This window comes from Mesoplodon densirostris, chromosome 7 (assembly GCF_025265405.1).
Source record: "Mesoplodon densirostris isolate mMesDen1 chromosome 7, mMesDen1 primary haplotype, whole genome shotgun sequence".
NCBI lineage: Eukaryota > Metazoa > Chordata > Mammalia > Artiodactyla > Ziphiidae > Mesoplodon > Mesoplodon densirostris.
The window spans coordinates 63411998-63429078 of NC_082667.1; the positions used below are offsets into that span (position 1 = coordinate 63411998).

At 48.9% G+C, this 17081-nt stretch overlaps 1 protein-coding gene across 9 annotated transcripts in view; it reads left to right on the forward strand.

Moving 5' to 3' along the window:
* Positions 1 to 17081, forward strand: part of LOC132493189 (synaptotagmin-9) — a 391713-nt gene that overhangs the window by 353709 nt on the left and 20923 nt on the right. For 5 of the 9 annotated variants that reach the window (XM_060103488.1, XM_060103490.1, XM_060103493.1 and 2 more), the window contains 8 exons: positions 4724 to 4835; positions 7273 to 7334; positions 8429 to 8504; positions 9489 to 9592; positions 11494 to 11561; positions 12554 to 12655; positions 13123 to 13180; positions 14113 to 14154. In XM_060103488.1, the coding sequence (XP_059959471.1) occupies positions 4724 to 4835; positions 7273 to 7334; positions 8429 to 8504; positions 9489 to 9592; positions 11494 to 11561; positions 12554 to 12655; positions 13123 to 13180; positions 14113 to 14154 (624 nt within the window). The remainder of the gene's footprint in view (positions 1 to 4723; positions 4836 to 7272; positions 7335 to 8428; positions 8505 to 9488; positions 9593 to 11493; positions 11562 to 12553; positions 12656 to 13122; positions 13181 to 14112; positions 14155 to 17081) is intronic. The other 4 variants (XM_060103491.1, XM_060103497.1, XM_060103489.1 and 1 more) reach the window with 3 other exon arrangements.

A 17081-nucleotide genomic window follows, 5' to 3' on the forward strand; every position in this document is an offset into this window, starting at 1 on the left:
GGCTTTGAGGCCCAGTGGGGAGGATCTGGGGTGTGCCGTAGCCTAAGGCTGAGGAATGGGAATCGATCCCACTGTGTGTACACTCAACAGTGCCCAGATTGTGCGAGCAGACAGATTTAATCCAGGAGGGCTCTTCTCCTGGGGAAAGCCCATGAGATTATGAGCTGCTGAGGTCGCCAAGTCTCCTTCCTCTCTCTGTGTCCCATGGCACCCCCCACCCCACAAGGCTGACACTGGGCCAAGCAGGGCCTCTACGAGTGAGTGATGAGTCCTAGGGCAGATGAATGCCAACATCGTCTTGGCTGCATCATTTTAAATTTAGCAGTCCCTCTAATAATCAGTTTCTCAAAAGAGGCATGCTTTATTTTTAGCAATTCCTAAAAATATATACTTGTAATATTTTTTTAACCAAATCAGGTTTCTATTGAACTGGGGAGCTTGCTATTTAAAGGACACCCGCGATACATTCTTTCGTGAATAAATTTTATCCCTCCCTCCTTTGTTTCCTCTAATAGTTTCCTCCATTTCCTCTAATAGTTGGAATGGATTCAGCCCACACATTTATTGTTTTGGCCAGAACGTTGTACTTTAAAACATCGAATTAGCTGTCACTTAAGCATTAGGAAATTTCACATATACAGTTAGACTTCCATGCAGGCAGAGGAGGGACGCTCTGGGGTTGGGGGCGGGAAGCTTTAAAACCCTGAAGCAGTCTTCCTGCCTGAGGAGCTGGCCAGGCTCCCTCTGGTGGGTGGGTGCACGCCTGCATTTCCACTGAGAGCTCTGCAGCGCCACCCACAGGTGTTACCAGATGGTCCTGTAGGCATTTTCATCTTTACTTCTTAGAGTTTTCTTAACATCTAGTTTGTACTTTCAGTTTTATTTTTTCTATACCTTTAAATGATTCTAAAAACAATAATAACCATTATAGATAATTCTAAACCACAAAAATTTAAAGGAATAAAAATCATTCATATACTGCCCAGGAGCTACCACTATTAATATTTCTTTCCAGGCATTTCTCTTTTGGGGGGTCTCTCTTAATTTTTGATGTTGATAATTTATGCACAATTTTATACCATGTTTTTAAAAGAAAACTCTGAACATGATGTTGATGTCTATATAATATTCTATTGCATAAATGTAATTTTCTTAACTATTTTACAGATGAGGAAACTGAGGTACAGAGTAGTTAGGCAACTTTCCCAAGATCTTACAGCTAGTCAGCTCCAGCACTAGACAATCTGCTTGATCATCTACTGCTCTGTTCTTATCTACGTGTCCCCTTGTGTGCACTGTGCTTCACAACCCCCAGTTCTAGGAGCACTGTTTCTCTAAAAGCTCAGAACCTTCCATCCCCATGATGCCCTTAAGCGAGTCCTGTCTTGGTGAAACCTTTGAAGTTGTACACTCCACCTTCTATTATAAAACCAAACAACTCGTTTAAATCACCTAAGCACTTTGCCTTGGCATGTAGACCTTTGAGATGCTATGGGTTATTTAATAACCACCACGTCTGGAGACCCTCCTGTGTGCCAGAATGTGTCAAGCCCTTTGTACACATTTTCTCATTTGGTCCATAAAATAACCCAGTGAGGTCTATTGATTTATTATCCTCGTTTTCCTGGTAAGGAAACTGAGGCTCAGAGTGGCCAAGGTGAGGTTCTGATCCGGATCTGTGTCATTCCAAAACTCATGCTCTTTTCCCTCTGTCATCCTAATTCCCTGCAGTTGAAATCTGCCTTGTTTTTGAAAGTTCTTCCATTTTCTGTGTAAACCTTCTCAGTCCGTCAATGTGCTTTGTCTTTCAGTGCAGCAGCGGTAGGGCAGGGTCCCTGGGTTTAATAAGGCCCAGCACCTTCAGGGAAGCAGAGCCCCCATCTCTGCCTGGCGCCAGTCTGCCCGGCTTTGTCCCAGACCTCTCACCACACAGCTCCAGCCTCAGTGGCCATGGCAGTAGCATACTTTTCCCATGGTCAGGTGCACGGCCTCTGGGCTATTGTAGACTTCCCAGCTTAGGGAGAGATACCTTTCTAAGCATAAGAGAGCACCTGTCATTTCTGGCTTATTCTGTGAAAATTGGCACATGGGAGGTTGGGCCCAGCCACTTGGTCTGTAGAGTTGTAAATAAGTGACTTCACCCAGAGGCAGGCCTCAGAGAAGAAGAGCCTAGCCTCTGCCTTGGTAGCCTCTCCTCACTGGTGTCCACTGTGGGGCCCGCAGACAAGAATCAGGCATCCGGATTCCTATCAGAGACCAGCTCTCACCCTGTCTACAAGGAAGGGGAGAAATGGGTGTGGAAGGTGCAAGAAAAGTTAAGAGAATATCTTCCAAGAATATTCTGGCCCTTGTAGATATGAGAGGCATTTGGATTGAGTCCCAAGGCTAATATTTTCAGAAGCCACTGTCACCATCAATCTAAGCCCATGGGCTCCAAGGCCCTGGGTTAGCTGCGCAAAGCTGCCCATGGCCGCGAGTCTCTGCAAGCCACTTGGTGCAGCTGGACCCAGCTCCCTGTCCTCTGTGGGTGGAAACCAAGAGAAGGGACAGTGCTCTGTAGGGACTTGGGGTAAGGAAACCCACTCCTTTGCCACGTCTTTGTTTTAACATGGGCCCATTTGGGGGATGTTAGGGAAGGTTTGTCCAGAACCCCTTGAGGTGGGCTCAGGGAGCCCTCTCCCCATAAGAGGAGCCCTCATCTGTGCTGTTAACTCAGCAGCAGACAGCCCAGGCTGGGTGGAGCCGTGGCTTTGGAGCAGGCAGGGTTCACGTCCTGGCCTGGTCGCTGAATAGTTCTGTGACTTGGGAGTCGAATCCTTCCCTACTCCTGTTTTCTCCCCGGTGACATGCAGGGGTACTGCTTCATCCCATGGTTTCCTGTGAGGCTTGAGTGAGGGTTGATGGAAGAATGCAGTGAGCATATGGGGCCGATGGAGAGTAGGCTCTCAGCCTGTGTGTCCTGAAGCTGAACGCGGGCCTGTTTGGTGGAAGGGCCACCAATAGGACCAGTGCTCATTTGATTACTTGACTTGTTCAAAAATGACCTCGGGATAGGACAAGCCCATACCATAACCTTGCAGAATAAAGGTGGGGCCTGATTGGGCTACCACATGGGGAGAGGGTGCCCAGAGTAGAAGCTTTTGCTGTGTGTGCCGTTGACTGGCTGGGAGTTAGTTCTCACCCCCTTTCTTAGTCTGTTTTGTTTTGTTTTCTTTTTCATAGATTTTATTTAATTTATTTATATATTTATTTATTTATTTTTGGCTGAGTTGGGTCTTTGTTGCTGCGCGCGGGCTTTCTCTAGTTGCAGCAATGGGGGCCATCTTCATTGTGGTGGCAGGCTTCTCACTGTGGTGGCTTCTCTTGTTGCGGAGCACAGGCTGTAGGCAGACGGGCTTCAGTAGTTCTGGCACACGGGCTCAGCAGTTGTGGCACACGGGCTTCAGTAGTTATGGCTCACGGGCTCCAGAGTGCAGGCTCAGTAGTTGTGGCACACGGTCTTAGTTGCTCTGTGGCATGTGGGATCCTCCTGGACCAGAGATCGAACCCATGTCCCCTACATTGGCAGGCGGACTCTTAACCACTGCGCCACCAGGGAAGCCCCTCTTAGTCTGGTTTGATGCTCAGAGAACTAGCTAGTTATCCATAAGGGAAGGAATAGGATGAGAGCAGCAACAGAAGTGGCATTTATTGAGGACTTACTATCTACTGAGCATGAGACTCAATTGTTCATAACCTTTACCATGTTTACTCCTTACTGCAGCCCCGTGTGCTAAATGCTATTTTCCTGGTTTTATAGATGAACCAAGACTCAGAAATGTTAAACCACTTACCCAACTAGGACATAAGAGAATCCAAGTTTAACTCCAAAGCCACTGTGCCTCTCAGGATGGAACCTACCTAGTTCTGATCTTCTAATCAGTATGGGAACACAGGGACCACCTGGCTTGCTGTTATGTGTGAAGTTTAATCTGCTATACCTAGTAGAGACTTGGGAACCACCCAGTACTGCTGCCCATATGAATGTGTGTATGCGCCTGTGTTGTACTTGTATGCTTGATTTACAAAAGTACGTCCACTCAGCACACCTGAATGCTGTATGTAATGCTTGTATGTAATTTCATTTGGGTAAAGGAGCTAGATGTCTGAGGTTGGGCAGAGGCAGTGGCTATGCCTTCAGGGTGGGAGAGTTTGAGGGAGGGAACTCTCGGCTCACTCATTGTCTACTCGCAGCGACTTGATTTCCACTGTATTTCCTGTATGGGGTGGAAAAATGAAAGATGAACATGCCTGTTACAATGGTTTACGTACATGCTACTGTGGAATATCTTGGTAGAAGGTAGACCATGTCCAGAAAGAGAATGTCCATCTTGGGACCAAGGGTGGCCCTCCCACTGAGCACGTTCCCACCTCCTCAGGCCTCTGTCTTATTTTGGCTGCAGAAGGCATGGGAGGGAAAGAGCCTGGTCAGGCAGGAGGATGCAGGAGAAAGAGCAGGTGGATGGCCGGGGCCACGGGCACGTCCTCAATGGCCAGGAAGAGTGCATTCATTCCGCAGAGCTCCACCTTGTGGCGAGGGCAGTGAACACCTCTCACTGCTCACCTCTGGCAGCTTTGCTCCTAACTTCCTAAATGTGTCCTCGGACCCACTGGCCCTGGGCTCTGACTTGAGGTACTTTGTCATGGTCCATCTGAGCTGGTAGGATGGCTTTTTCTCTTCCAGGCTGAGGTAGCCCAGCTGCAAGAGCAGGTAGCCCTGAAGGATGCAGAAATTGAGCGTCTGCACAGTCAGCTCTCCCGGACTGCAGCTCTGCACAATGACCATGCAGAGAAAGGTAACTGGCCTGACTGTGACAGAATGCAGTTTGCCTTTTGGCCCTGGGCCCTCTCTTATAAGTGGGCATGTGTGTCTCTGGGTGTGTGTACTGCTGTGTGAGGAGGCATGCAATGTGCACGTACGTGTGTGTGTATGTGTGTTCGTGTGTGCATGCGTGAGCCTATAAAGCCCAGCTCTATTGTGGAATCATTACCATGAACCCCTCCCCTGTTCGGAGGACTCAGCTCTGAAGGCTTTTCTCAGATGCACTCTGACCATTGAAGCTCTCTGTGCAGCTACCTCTGGAGCTTTTACTCTGTCCCTTAATTGAAAGGACTTGTCTTTGTGTCATCACCAAAGAAGAGGCTTTAGCAATTCATTCAGTCATTGAATGGATCCCTGCCTGATACTCAACGTAAGAGCCTGAGGTTACAGAAACAAATTCGTTATTTCTCCTCCTTTGGATCTCAACTTAAATGTTACCTCTCAGGAAGACCTTTCCTGGCCACCCTACCTCAACTAGGTGCCCCCATTTTTCTCAAACTCAGCATTCTTTTTTTCTTTCATAGTACTTATTGTAATTGATCAGTGTTGTATTTTGTGAGGTCTTGTATAGACTGTCATCCTCCTTCTGGGGCAGTGACTGTGTCTCTCTTATTTGAGACCATATCCACAGAGCTTCATACGGCATTCAGCCCATGGCTGCTAAGAAATATTTATTGAATAAGTGAAAGGATGGTGAATGGTCCCTGAGGAGTTCAAGTCTTGCTGATTAAAAATAGAGGCTAAATCCTCAAATATTCTTAATGCGTATTTGATATTTACAGCTATTTGCCTTATATACAAAATCACACACCCTCCAGCTTCTCCTCTGGCCCCCCAGGCTGCAGAGCAGTGCTGGAGGAGGTCACATAGCCCTGTGAATTAGCCCCACTACAGAGTTGCAGCTGGGCCTCTGGCACCGCTTAGCTTAGATCCCTGGCTGGGGTGGGGAAGCTGTGCAAGCCCTGAAACAGTGGCTTAGGTGGGAGGAGGAAATTAGTGACCCATATGCTCATCCCTCCGCCAGCCTTTCTCATTGTCTTCTCAAGCCACTGAGTATGTCACCTACTTTACGCGGCCTAATGTGGAGGCTGGAGACCCCTGAGATACTCTAGACTGTCTGTGATGCTAAACTTGCATAGAGAGCTCCCCAGGCCCTGACTTCTGGGCCAGGCAGGCTTCCCCCTGCAGGCCTTGCTTCCCCACAGGCCTTGCCTTCCAGGCCCCGCCCCATTCCATCGCCGGGCACCTCCTGGAGCTGATCCTTGGGGCCTTGCTCAGGGTGGGGCCTGCGCAAGGCATCAAGGTTTGCCAGTCTTCATCTGGAGCTTGCTGCCCTCCCCTCCACAAACTGGGTTGCCAAGTTGATCTTTAGCTGCCAAGAGCCTAAGACAATGAGCAGCGCTCGGTACCTTCCTCTGAAGATGAATCCCTACAACTATTTACACAAAGTCCATAAATCCATTCTTCCTATTCTTGTCGGATGTAGCAAGCATCCCAAAAGGAGATGGGGTGACTATACATATTTTTGTCCCCTTGTCTCCTGCATTTTTCTTACATAGACATCCCTATTCTCTGTAGTACCCAATTTGGGGGTGGGTATAGGGCTTTGTTTGGAAAAACTAGCTATGTGTTCATTCTTAGATCTCCACATATTTGGCAGAAAGACCCCCAGCTCCTTTAGGCTTTGGCCTTTGATCTGGCTCTCCAGACTAGTTTGGGAAGAATTCGAGAGAGTTTCTTGGGTCCAAAGTGAGAGAAGGCAATGTGTTGTCCACCACAGACTGACAAAGGTCCCTTGGCCCATAGAGAAATTCTGTAGGCTTATGATGAACTAAGATTGTTTTCCTTAACAGTAGAGTTTGTTTTAATGTATTTATAGATGCAGCTAAATACTGTTAGTCAATTCCGACTGTGACCTTCTAAATTGAGCCAAGTATGTGACTCTTTTTTCCATAATCATTCTTTCCCTGTCTCTGTTCAGCTACAGACTTCCTTTTTTTTTTCTCTCATTTTAAATTCTCCTCTGCTACAATCCATGGGACAGTGTGATTCTCTCTAAAACTAGTTAGCAGCCCAGGTACATGCCTACTCAAGTTATAAAGGATAAATGTCTGTTTCCTTGTGGGATGTCAGTTGTGAAAGATTTGGGGGTTCCTCTGTCACCCTTGAATAAATGGCATTTTGTTTTTTCCCCACAAATGTCTATAAAGAGAAGATAAAATAGTAGGTTCATTCGTTTAATAGTCCAACAAATATGTAATGAGACTGACTCTATGCCAGACACCAGCATGGGCTCTTTAAAGAAGTAGGGACATGTAACTTATTCATATGGAAAGTCTTAGCATCTTAGCAGGTGGGAATAGTTGTCTGCATTTACGTAAATAATTCTTCCTATACCTAAATTCTTTTAGACCAAGAAATCCAACGTCTGAAAATGGGGATGGAAACTTTGCTTGTTGCCAATGAAGATAAGGTAAGATGGCCATGGAATGGCCCTGCCCTTTCCCTGCTGACATTCCTGGTTCTGTTTGGTCCTATTAGTCTCTGATATTTTGGACAGGGCTGTGCCCATCAGACCACTGACTCAGGGAGGTGTCAGGAGAATGGCCTCTGCCTCCTAGACACATGGCTCAGCCATCTGTTTTTGGCTTTGATGCCTGGGAGCTTTGCCTAAATGGCATCTCCCAAAGGCAGAATAAGCCATGCCTGTTCATGCAGGTGTAGGGAAAAAAATACCACTGAGGTTACTGCCAATATCATAGCTGCTGCTCAGACACTAGCAAAATTCAAGAAGAACGGTTCACCAATCTCCCACGTTCATGATCTGGTGATAGCATCGTAACTGGTGATGCATAATCATAAAATAGCCACCTCCATAACTAGAGAGTACCTATCTGGCAAAAACATCAGCTCTAAGGATCACAACCCTGCATTTTACAGACGAGGAAACATACTCAAAGTGCTAATGTAGGTTTGCCCAAGGTCAGGTAACAGTAGACAGCAGAGCCAGGGTCATACCCAAGTTTATCTAACTCTGAAATCTGTGTGGCCTCCCAAGTCTCCAGCCTTTGCTGAAAGAAATGATCTCCTCTGGGAATTTCCTCTGTTGTGTAAGGAATCTCAGCCTCCTACGGAGCAAGTGAGAGTTTTGAGAGAAATACGACAGCTTTATTTTAGTCTTTTTTTTTTTTTTTTTCACGTAGCTCCAGAGGACAATACTCAGACCAGGAGGCGGATTTCAATGGCTATGTCAGGAGGGTACGGAGACAATGAGTTTCCTGCTTCGGGAAATGTTTGAGCCCCTCGAAGGCTGTATCAAACAGGGATTGTTTTATGACTAGAGATTGGACTCATAGCCTTCAGGTAGAGGCAGGAGTGCTTACAGCTGCTCAGGAGGTAGACCACTGAGAACCCAGGGCCTGGACACTGTGTTTCCCTTTGGAATATTCTATGGGTTCCACATAGCATTTCTTCTCAGTGTGCCCAGAACATAGCCAGGGCCCCCGGATGAAATCACCAGGTGCCAGTGGTGGTGTTTACAGAGAAATCTGTCTTGTCCTGTGACAGGACCGTCGGATAGAGGAGCTTACTGGGCTGTTAAACCAGTACCGAAGGGTGAAGGAGATCGTGATGGCGGCTCAAGGTAAGAGCAAGGGGGAGCTTGCCATTTTCTCCCCCAGATATTCCATCTCTACTGTGTTAAATCCAGGGGCAGACCTGCCAGAAGAGGCCTCATCTTCATTTGGAAAAATGCTCTGCTGGAGAACGGAGCTGGTTAGACTGCCCTGGGTGGTGGGAAACTGGCATCTGTTGCTTTCCAGAAATTGTGTCAAATGGCAGTCAGGCCAGAACTTCCAGGGACCATCCAGATCGCCAAGGAAAGACAGCCTTCAATTCGAGCCATTGGCAATCCCTACCCTTGGAAGATCTATGCATCTGCCCAGGACACCCCTTAGAGGCAATGAGTGCAGTCAAACCTGGATCCAAAGGCAACTTAATACCCTCGTTGAGGATTAGAGCTTGCCCACCTCCTGGAAAATCTAAAAGCTTCCCCAACAGACACCAGGACACTTGGGGAGCCTTCTTTGAGTTGCTGGGGACCTGGATTCCCATAGGAAGTCACAGGGCAGTGAGAGCTGTTTGTGTTGCCCTGAAGAATCTTCTGAATCACACTTTTAATGTCCCTTTATGTGTTTCTTTGTCCTTTTTTTTTTTTTTTGGTTGCGTTGGGTCTTCGTTGCGCATGGGCTTTCTCTAGTTGTGGCGAGCGGGGGCTACTCTTCGTTGTGGTACGCGGGCTTCTTATTGCAGTGGCTTCTCTTGTTGCAGAGCATGGGCTCTAGGCACACAGGCTTCAGTAGTTGTGGCTCACGGGCTCTAGAGCGCAGGCTCAGTAGTTGTGGCGCACGGACTTAGTTGCTCTGCGGCATGTGGGATCTTCCTGGACCAGGGCTCGAACCCGTGTCCTCTGCATTGGCAGGTGGATTCCTAACCACTGAGCCACCAGGGAAGTTCCTCTTTGTCCTCCTTAATGAAGGAGAAACAACGTTAGGATTCTGTGGTACAATTAGAGGTTTCTAAACAAGTCACGTGGTAGTAATTATCTCTTCTGCCTTAATGCTTCCAGGACCTTCGGAAAGAACTCTCTCAATCAATGAGGAAGAACTGGAGGGAGGTTTCAGAAACTGGAACACTGCAAATAAAGGCCCTGAAGAACTTTTTAAACCAGAGGTACTGTGTTTCCAGTCATGATGTGGGGTTTCAGCAGGCCCCAGGAGCTTACCCTGGGCCTGGGGGAGGATCTAGTCAGGTACCAGTCGGGTATGTCTCAGGTGTAAATCTTGACAGGTAGAAAAAATTAAAGCAATGGAGTTAGCCCCCGAGGCCTTGGGAAGAGCACTGAGGCTGGGGAGCAGTCAGGGCCTGTGTTCCGGTTGGGAGGGACAGCATAGTGGATACTGGACTTCCCAGGATAGGAATTTTCTTTTTTAACTGGTTTCCTTGTTTATTTTTGCCTTTCCTCTCTGGACTATAAGCCTAGACCAAAGGTGTTCTTGTTTTATTTACCACTGTCTCTCCAGGATCTGCAGTGATGCCTGATACCCAGTAGGATTCAACAAATATTTGTTTAATGAATGAATGAATGCATCTTGCTCATTTGCAGGGATAGCTGAACTTTTGAAGTGATACATTCCTATTTCACAGACAACATGCCGCCCCTATAACCAGCATACAGATTTCCTTTTTTCTTGTTTAAAATTTGATCCAGTTCTATGAACCTCTCTGGACTTAAGTCTAGATACATGTAGGCAAATTAACTCATAGATACAAATCTCAGATGAAGAAGGGGTTTCAGCCCAGGATCCAAAAGGTTCGTGAAACTCCAGAACAGTCACAATGAAAAAGGATCTTAGCAGTCCAACTCAATCCTTTCAATTAAGGGAGGAGCAAAAGTGTCACCCGGTGGCCTAGTGATGTAGTCAGAGCAAGCATCCCAGATTGCTGGCAACGATAGCAGTAACTGATACCCAGTACCTCTGGGTGGTCCCTGTGATGAGCACTGCACATGACTCACCTCATTTACTCCTCATGACCCCTTTGGGATTCTTCTTTTATTGTGTTGCAGCTGAGGCTCAGAGAGGGTAAGTAATCTGCTCTAGGTCACCCAGCAAGTAGACGGCAGAACTTGGACTTGAACACAAAAGCCCAGGCTTTTAACAACTTACGTACTATGATGCCAGGGTTCTTTCTATGGTAGACCAAAAAGATACTGGGATCTAGAGAATAGAGGCAGCCCTTGCAGACAGGAAAGACATCAAATTGCGTCCTTATCTACCACCAGATTAGCTCACGTTCATTCCACCCTTGGTACTCTTGCCTTTCTGGCCTCCTTGCTAAGCTCATTCTCATTTCTCAAGATTCAGCTCAAGTGTTCTCCCCTCTGAAGCTTTCCTAACCTTCCCACCGACAAGAAGGATCCTCTCCCTCCCCTCTATCCCCATATTATATTATAGGTATTGGTATCAGAGGGACATGTTGCATTGCTCTTTCATCTTAATTAACTTACCCGACTCCCTGATGTGGGCAGTGCTTGCCCCACACCCAGCACAGGGCCTGGCAGGCAGTAGATAGATGTTGCTTGTGTTTGTTGATTGACTATATGAATTACAGAGTTGCTCATTGCCAGCAGAAATCGACTCCAGCTGACCTCTGCCAACAAGGAATGTTTTTAAGAGGGTGTGCAGTGGCTCACTGAATGAAAGGAAAAGCTGAAGAACCAAGCTCAGAAAAGGCAGGGGCAGCAGGGATTCAGGTCTCAGGACTGACTTGTCAGGACTCTACTGCTGGAATGTGAACTTAGGCCCTGGAAGGAGAGTCAAGTTGGCCAAGGTTGTTCAGTATACCTTCCTCCTTGTCTACAGCCATACCACCCTGAACGCACCTGATCTTGTCCAATATGTCTTCCTTTTTGGCATCCTAAAAAAGCAAGGCATTGGAATTGATGTAGCCATCATGGCTGTACCCAGGGGTGGAGATGTAACTCCCCAAGAGGAATTGTCCAAAAAAGGGGAAAGGATGGTGGGTAGTCTCCAAACAGTATCTGTCCAGTGACTCTTCCGTTTCCGGTGCAGGTATCTCCAAGAGGTAGCTCTCCCACGGTGGGACCACCCCCGCTACCGCAGAAATCACTGGAAACCAGGTAGGAGGCCCAAGCACCTCCGTGGAGCCACTGTGCTCTCAGGCCCCTCTCGGGGCTCCAGACGTGGCAGTGAGCACAGCCACCATGTCCTGAGCACACCTGCCCTCCCTTTTGGCCCCAGCAGTGGTCACAAGGGCCAAAATGGTGGAGCAGTCATGAACCATGCCTACCTGCCCTGGCCACAGAGGGCCTTCCCTTCCCACAGGCTGAAGGTCCTGGTCGTTGTCACTGAGAAAAGCCTTGGCCAGGGGTTGGGGCCTCAGAGAAGAGGTGGCTGCACCTCACCTGCGCCCCCTAGTGGTTCTCCAGAGCAGCTTGTGAGGTGTGCCTGTCATTCTCGTCAGCCCCTCTGGAACATCCTTCCTGCTCTCAGGGAATCTAGCCCTGTGACAGTCCACATTCTCCAGGGAGGACCATTTCTCCTCACAGGGAAATTGGTCCAGTTGCTTTGGGGAAGCTTCACATAGCAATGAGCTTATCACAGGCTGGCCTGTGGGGTCACTTCGCTGCCACCTGGCTGATTCCCTCGAAAATGAACCTATTTCTAGTTCCCTACATCAGCTCTTTAGAACACATTTCCAAGTTATGGGGATCTGGAGCTTTACTGCCGAGAGCAGGCTGCCTTTCAGCCAAGGTATCTGGGGAATACAGCCACAAGCGTGGTGGGAGCTTCCCCAGAAGGGCACTGAGTCTTCAGAGGTCTGAAGCCTGTGCACTCTGAACCCCATTTTCCAGAAAGCCATTGTTCCCTGAGCCTTTAGCCTCAGGGGAAAACGGCAGTGTCAAGGAGGGCAACTGGCCAGTCCTTAGTTTTGCAGAAGAAGAAATTTGGTTGATGAGTTCACTCGGAAGTCAGCACTGAGTGACTCACACTGACCAGACTCACAAGAGACTAATGTACTAACAGATGCTGATTTATTCATATGAACTGAGAAATATCACTGCCAAGGAGACTTGACACAAGGTGACCCTGTTGCCTCTTCTCTATCCAGTTGGTGCCCTTCTCTGCAGAATAGTCCCGGAGAAAGCAAATCCTCTGAGCAGACTCCTCAGGGCATCCAGAGACAGAGCAGAGGGTTGAAGGATCCTAGCAGGTGATGCTTTGGAGCTGTGGCTGATGTGCTCATCTCCACTCCAAGGTGGCACCACCTCCCTCGCTGGATTACTGTCAGACTCACAGACAAGGCAGTATGGCTTTTGACTCCACAGACATTGGCCTTCTTTTATGACCACACAACAGCCAGCTCCCACCGATGCCACTGAATTGAGTGTATTCAGGTTTTTTGAGGAATGCCAAGGACTTTTGATTTGGATTTCAGTGATGCTCTCATGCCCTCACCAAGACATTGTCAGACCAGGCCATCCCCAAAGTGGGCCATTCTCATCTTATGTGTAATGGTTATGATGAGAGGGTGTTTTGTTTTGTTTTTTTCCTGCCCTTGACCCTAAGCCCAAGATAGATTACCAGTTAAGCATTTGAAGTGTCCTCTGCGCGAATGATACCACGTACCTCCTTCTCCAGTTACTGTTTCCTTATTGACTTTCTTTTGTGTTTTTCCAGGGCTCAGAAAAAACTCTCCTGTAGTCTCGAAGACCTGAGAAGTGAATCCGTGGATAAGGTCAGCCCATCAGTCTATCCATAAAGATGTCTGAGTTACTTCTTTGTGCCCAGCACTGTGCTGGGATACACAGGCTGGGTGCTGTCCCTACCTCGTGGAAGCTTTTATCAAGTTTGCTGGGCAGGCAGGAATTACAGGAACATTTTGAGAAAATGTTCAGGTGCGGTGTGGCCCAAGGCATCCTAGAGGCAGGGCAAGTCAGGACACGCTACCTAGAGTTGGTGAGAGAAGACGCTGAGGTGGGCACGGGCAGGTTTGGGGAAATGGTGCAGAGTAGGAGGAGGTTAGGTCAGAGCCACGAGTCAGATGGAGCCAGAGGGCATCTCGAATCCGGGCCCCGTTTCTCCAGGGCACTTGGGAGTGTTGCACAGATTTTGAATGAGGACATAATGTGGATAAAGGAGACCCCAGGGGTGGGTTATGGGATAAAGTAGATTGGAGAGGAAGCTTTTTAAAGAGTCTAGAAAGGCATGAGGAGGGCTTTGTGGCCCCTGACCAGGTGGGTAACCCCCGTGCTGAAGGGGAGGGTCACAGGCTCTTGAGCAGCAAGGTCACTGAAGATGCAGGGGTCCTGCCCTATAGACAACCTTCAGTGACCTTGCCGCATAGATCCCTTGATGTCCAGCAGTACGCCAGACTCCCTGGTATACAGTAGAAAACCAGGAAGGATGGAGCTGGCAGTGGCTTTGCTCCCACAATCACGTGCCTCTCGCTCCCCCAATCAGATAGCTGGCAGCTACCCGGGGACATCTGTCCATGAGGTCGGACAGTGACCTGTGTTTCCTCCACGGATGGTGATGATCTGACATAAAGACGGGGAGGGAGGGATGAGCCTGGCAGGTTCAGGCCGGCAGGTGGCCCTGAGTTGCTGTTGTGACTAACGCAGTTCTCCTTTTCTCCACACAACTGAAATCCTCCTTGCCATCCCATAGTGCGTCGGTGGGAACCAGCTCTCCCCAGTGGTAGAACCCAAGGTACATTAACCGCATGTCCCTTTCGTCTATGTGAGGTTGTGCTGTTTGCCAGAATCTTTTCACTTAGCAAGTTACAGCTCTGGTAACCTTACGATATGTTAACTGTAAGGGGTAGCAGGGTGACAGGAATGATGAAACTTCCTCTCCTGTGTTCTTTTTATGTGCACCCAGCTGGGTCCTGTGCTTTCATCTCTATTATCTGTGGGATAGGATTTCTTATCTCCTCCATCTTATAGGCTCTGATAATTCCTCTTTGACAAGGCAAAGTAGATCTGATCTCTGGGAAAGGAGATATTATGATCTCAGCACACAAGTAGAGGAATATGACAGCTCTCATCCTTTCTGCGCCGATAAGTCATGATTAAAAAAAACCCAGGAGGGCCTCCCTGGTGGCGCAGTGGTTAAGAGTCCGCCTGCCGATGCAGGGGATACGGGTTCGTGCCCCGGTCTGGGAGGATCCCATATGCCGCGGAGCGGCTGGGCCCGTGAGCCATGGCCGCTGGGCCTGCGCATCCGGAGCCTGTGCTCCGCAACGGGAGAGGCCACAACAGTGAGAGGCCCGCATACCGCAAAAAGAAAAAATAAATAAATAAATAAAATAAAATAAAAAAATAAAAAAACCCAGGAGCACTTCCCTGGTGGCACAGTGGTTAAGAATCCGCCTGCCAATGGAGGGGACATGGGTCCGAGCCCTGGTCCGGGAAGATCCCACGTGCCGTGGAGCAACTAAGCCCGTGCGCCACAACTACTGAGCCTGCGCTCTAGAGCCCGCGAGCCACAACTACTGAGCCCACGAGCCATGACTGCTGAGGCTCACGCGCCTAGAGCCTGTGCTCCGCAACAAGAGAAGCCACTGCAATGAGAAGCCCATGCACTGCAACGAGAAGCCCGTGCACTGCAACGAAGAGTAGCCCCCACTCGCCGCAACTAGAGAAAGCCCGCGCGCAGCAACGAAGACCCAACGCAGCCAAAGATAAATAAATAAATAATCAAAACAAACAAACAAAAGACCCAGGAGCACACTCAGCCTCAGGTGCAAGGATCCTTCTGTAGTGTCCCCTCACATGGGTGTCTGGCCCTTGCTTTCTGTGACTGAGAGCTCATGACATTGTAAGACACCCCCTGTGTTCTTTTCCAGCTCTGTTAGACCCACCTCTGGGCCTCCCTAGAAGGAGCATCCGCGGATCGGCTCTCGCTGTGGAGTCCGTGGAATGAGTCAGTCTCCCCTGCTCCTCACAGCTCTAGAACTGGAGTCCCTCAGTCCCTCTCCGAGTTACCATCTTCTCATGTGCACAGGTCACAAGCCCTTGAAGTTCCTATTTTGTCACCTTAGGATGCGCACTTGGTCCTCACTGTGTGCTCTACGTCGTGCCCTGGACCATGCCGGAGGCTGATGTTGTAGATGGGGTCTGCCCCGCGCACACCTCGCTCCAGGGACTGATGCTGTGCTTACTGCTGTCAGTCCAGACCCTGGGCAAGGGATAATCCTCTGTGCCTCTGTTTAGTTCTGTCCTCGTGTGCTAGGCCAGGGGCAGGAATTGTTATTCTTTATTTAGAAACAATAAAACTGAGGTTCTGAGGGCCTAAAGAGAGAGGGTTTGGCCCGAGTCGGTCTGACTCACAGCCTGGGGTCTTCCTGCTCGGGTGTGCTACCTCTGTGCTGTTTTAGGGCAGCTGGGTCATCAGCCATCTGCTGCTCCTCGCCTGAGATTTCCATCCCCCACCCCTGTAACCAGGGTTATTCTTCTCAGAGACTACAGGCGCAGAACCGACCTCAGGCATTTCTGTTTCCTCTGTGTCCTGTTCTGATGTTGCACCCCTTTCTCCAGCAGTGAGTCCTTCCTTCCTAGCTTCTCTTCTTGGCTGAACAGAGCTGAGAGAGAGAGCCCTTTCCATTGCCCTTGGTTTCTTTCGTCGTCTTTCTCACAGGTCTGGGCTGCCTTTGAAGCCCGTCTTACAGGAGGCTCTGCCCTCTTTTATCTCAGCTCCTCAGCGACCTCCCAAGGCAGCCCACATGGGAGGCCTTGGTTGTCTCTGCCCTGTCTTAGGGAGGCCTGTGTGATGATGCAACAGGAGATCTGTTCCTGCGCCCTCCCCACTCCCACATCTCCTGTATAATATGGAGCTGGGAGGCATGCCCTTCAGTTCTCGAAACTTTTTGAATTCTGCCTTCACCACCATCAGTGGTTCCTGGGTCTGACTGTGCATCAGAGTAATCTGAGATTCATTTTAAAAACACAGACTCCCGGGGTGCCCTACCAGAGGGGCTGATTCATGGGTGCGGTTGGGACGTGGGGAATTTATATTTACAAGTGTCCCAGGTGATTATGAAGCAGCCCTTGCATGGGCTAGTATTTGGAAACTGTTGGTCTTGACCACAGGTCTGATCAGGTTCAGCCTGTACCTCATGGGTCATCATGAATTTAAGAATTGTGTGGTCTCCGTCTCTTAAGGTTCCAATTATTTCCACTTCACCAGCCAGTTCCTTCAGAATCCCTTGAAAATTTAGCCCACTATTCTCGTATCTCTCCTTTCTGAGATGATTTATAGAGGATTAGTATTCAATGTTCAATGACTGAATTGGATTTCAAACAATTTCCAGGACATGCCTTTATAAGCAAACTGAATTCAGAAATTTATCGGGCACTTGGCTTTTAACTAAATGAAACTTCAAAAGATGTCGCCGCTGGGGACTTCCCTGGTGGCACAGTGGTTAAGAATCCGCCTGCCAATGGAGGGGACACGGGTCCGAGCCCTGGTCCGGGAGGATCCCACGTGCCGTGGAGCAACTAAGCCCGTGCGCCACAACTACTGAGCCTGCGCTCTAGAGCCCGCGAGCCACAACTACTGAGCCCACGAGCCATGACTGCTGAGGCTCACGCGCCTAGAGCCTGTGCTCCGCAACAAGAGAAGCCACTGCAATGAGA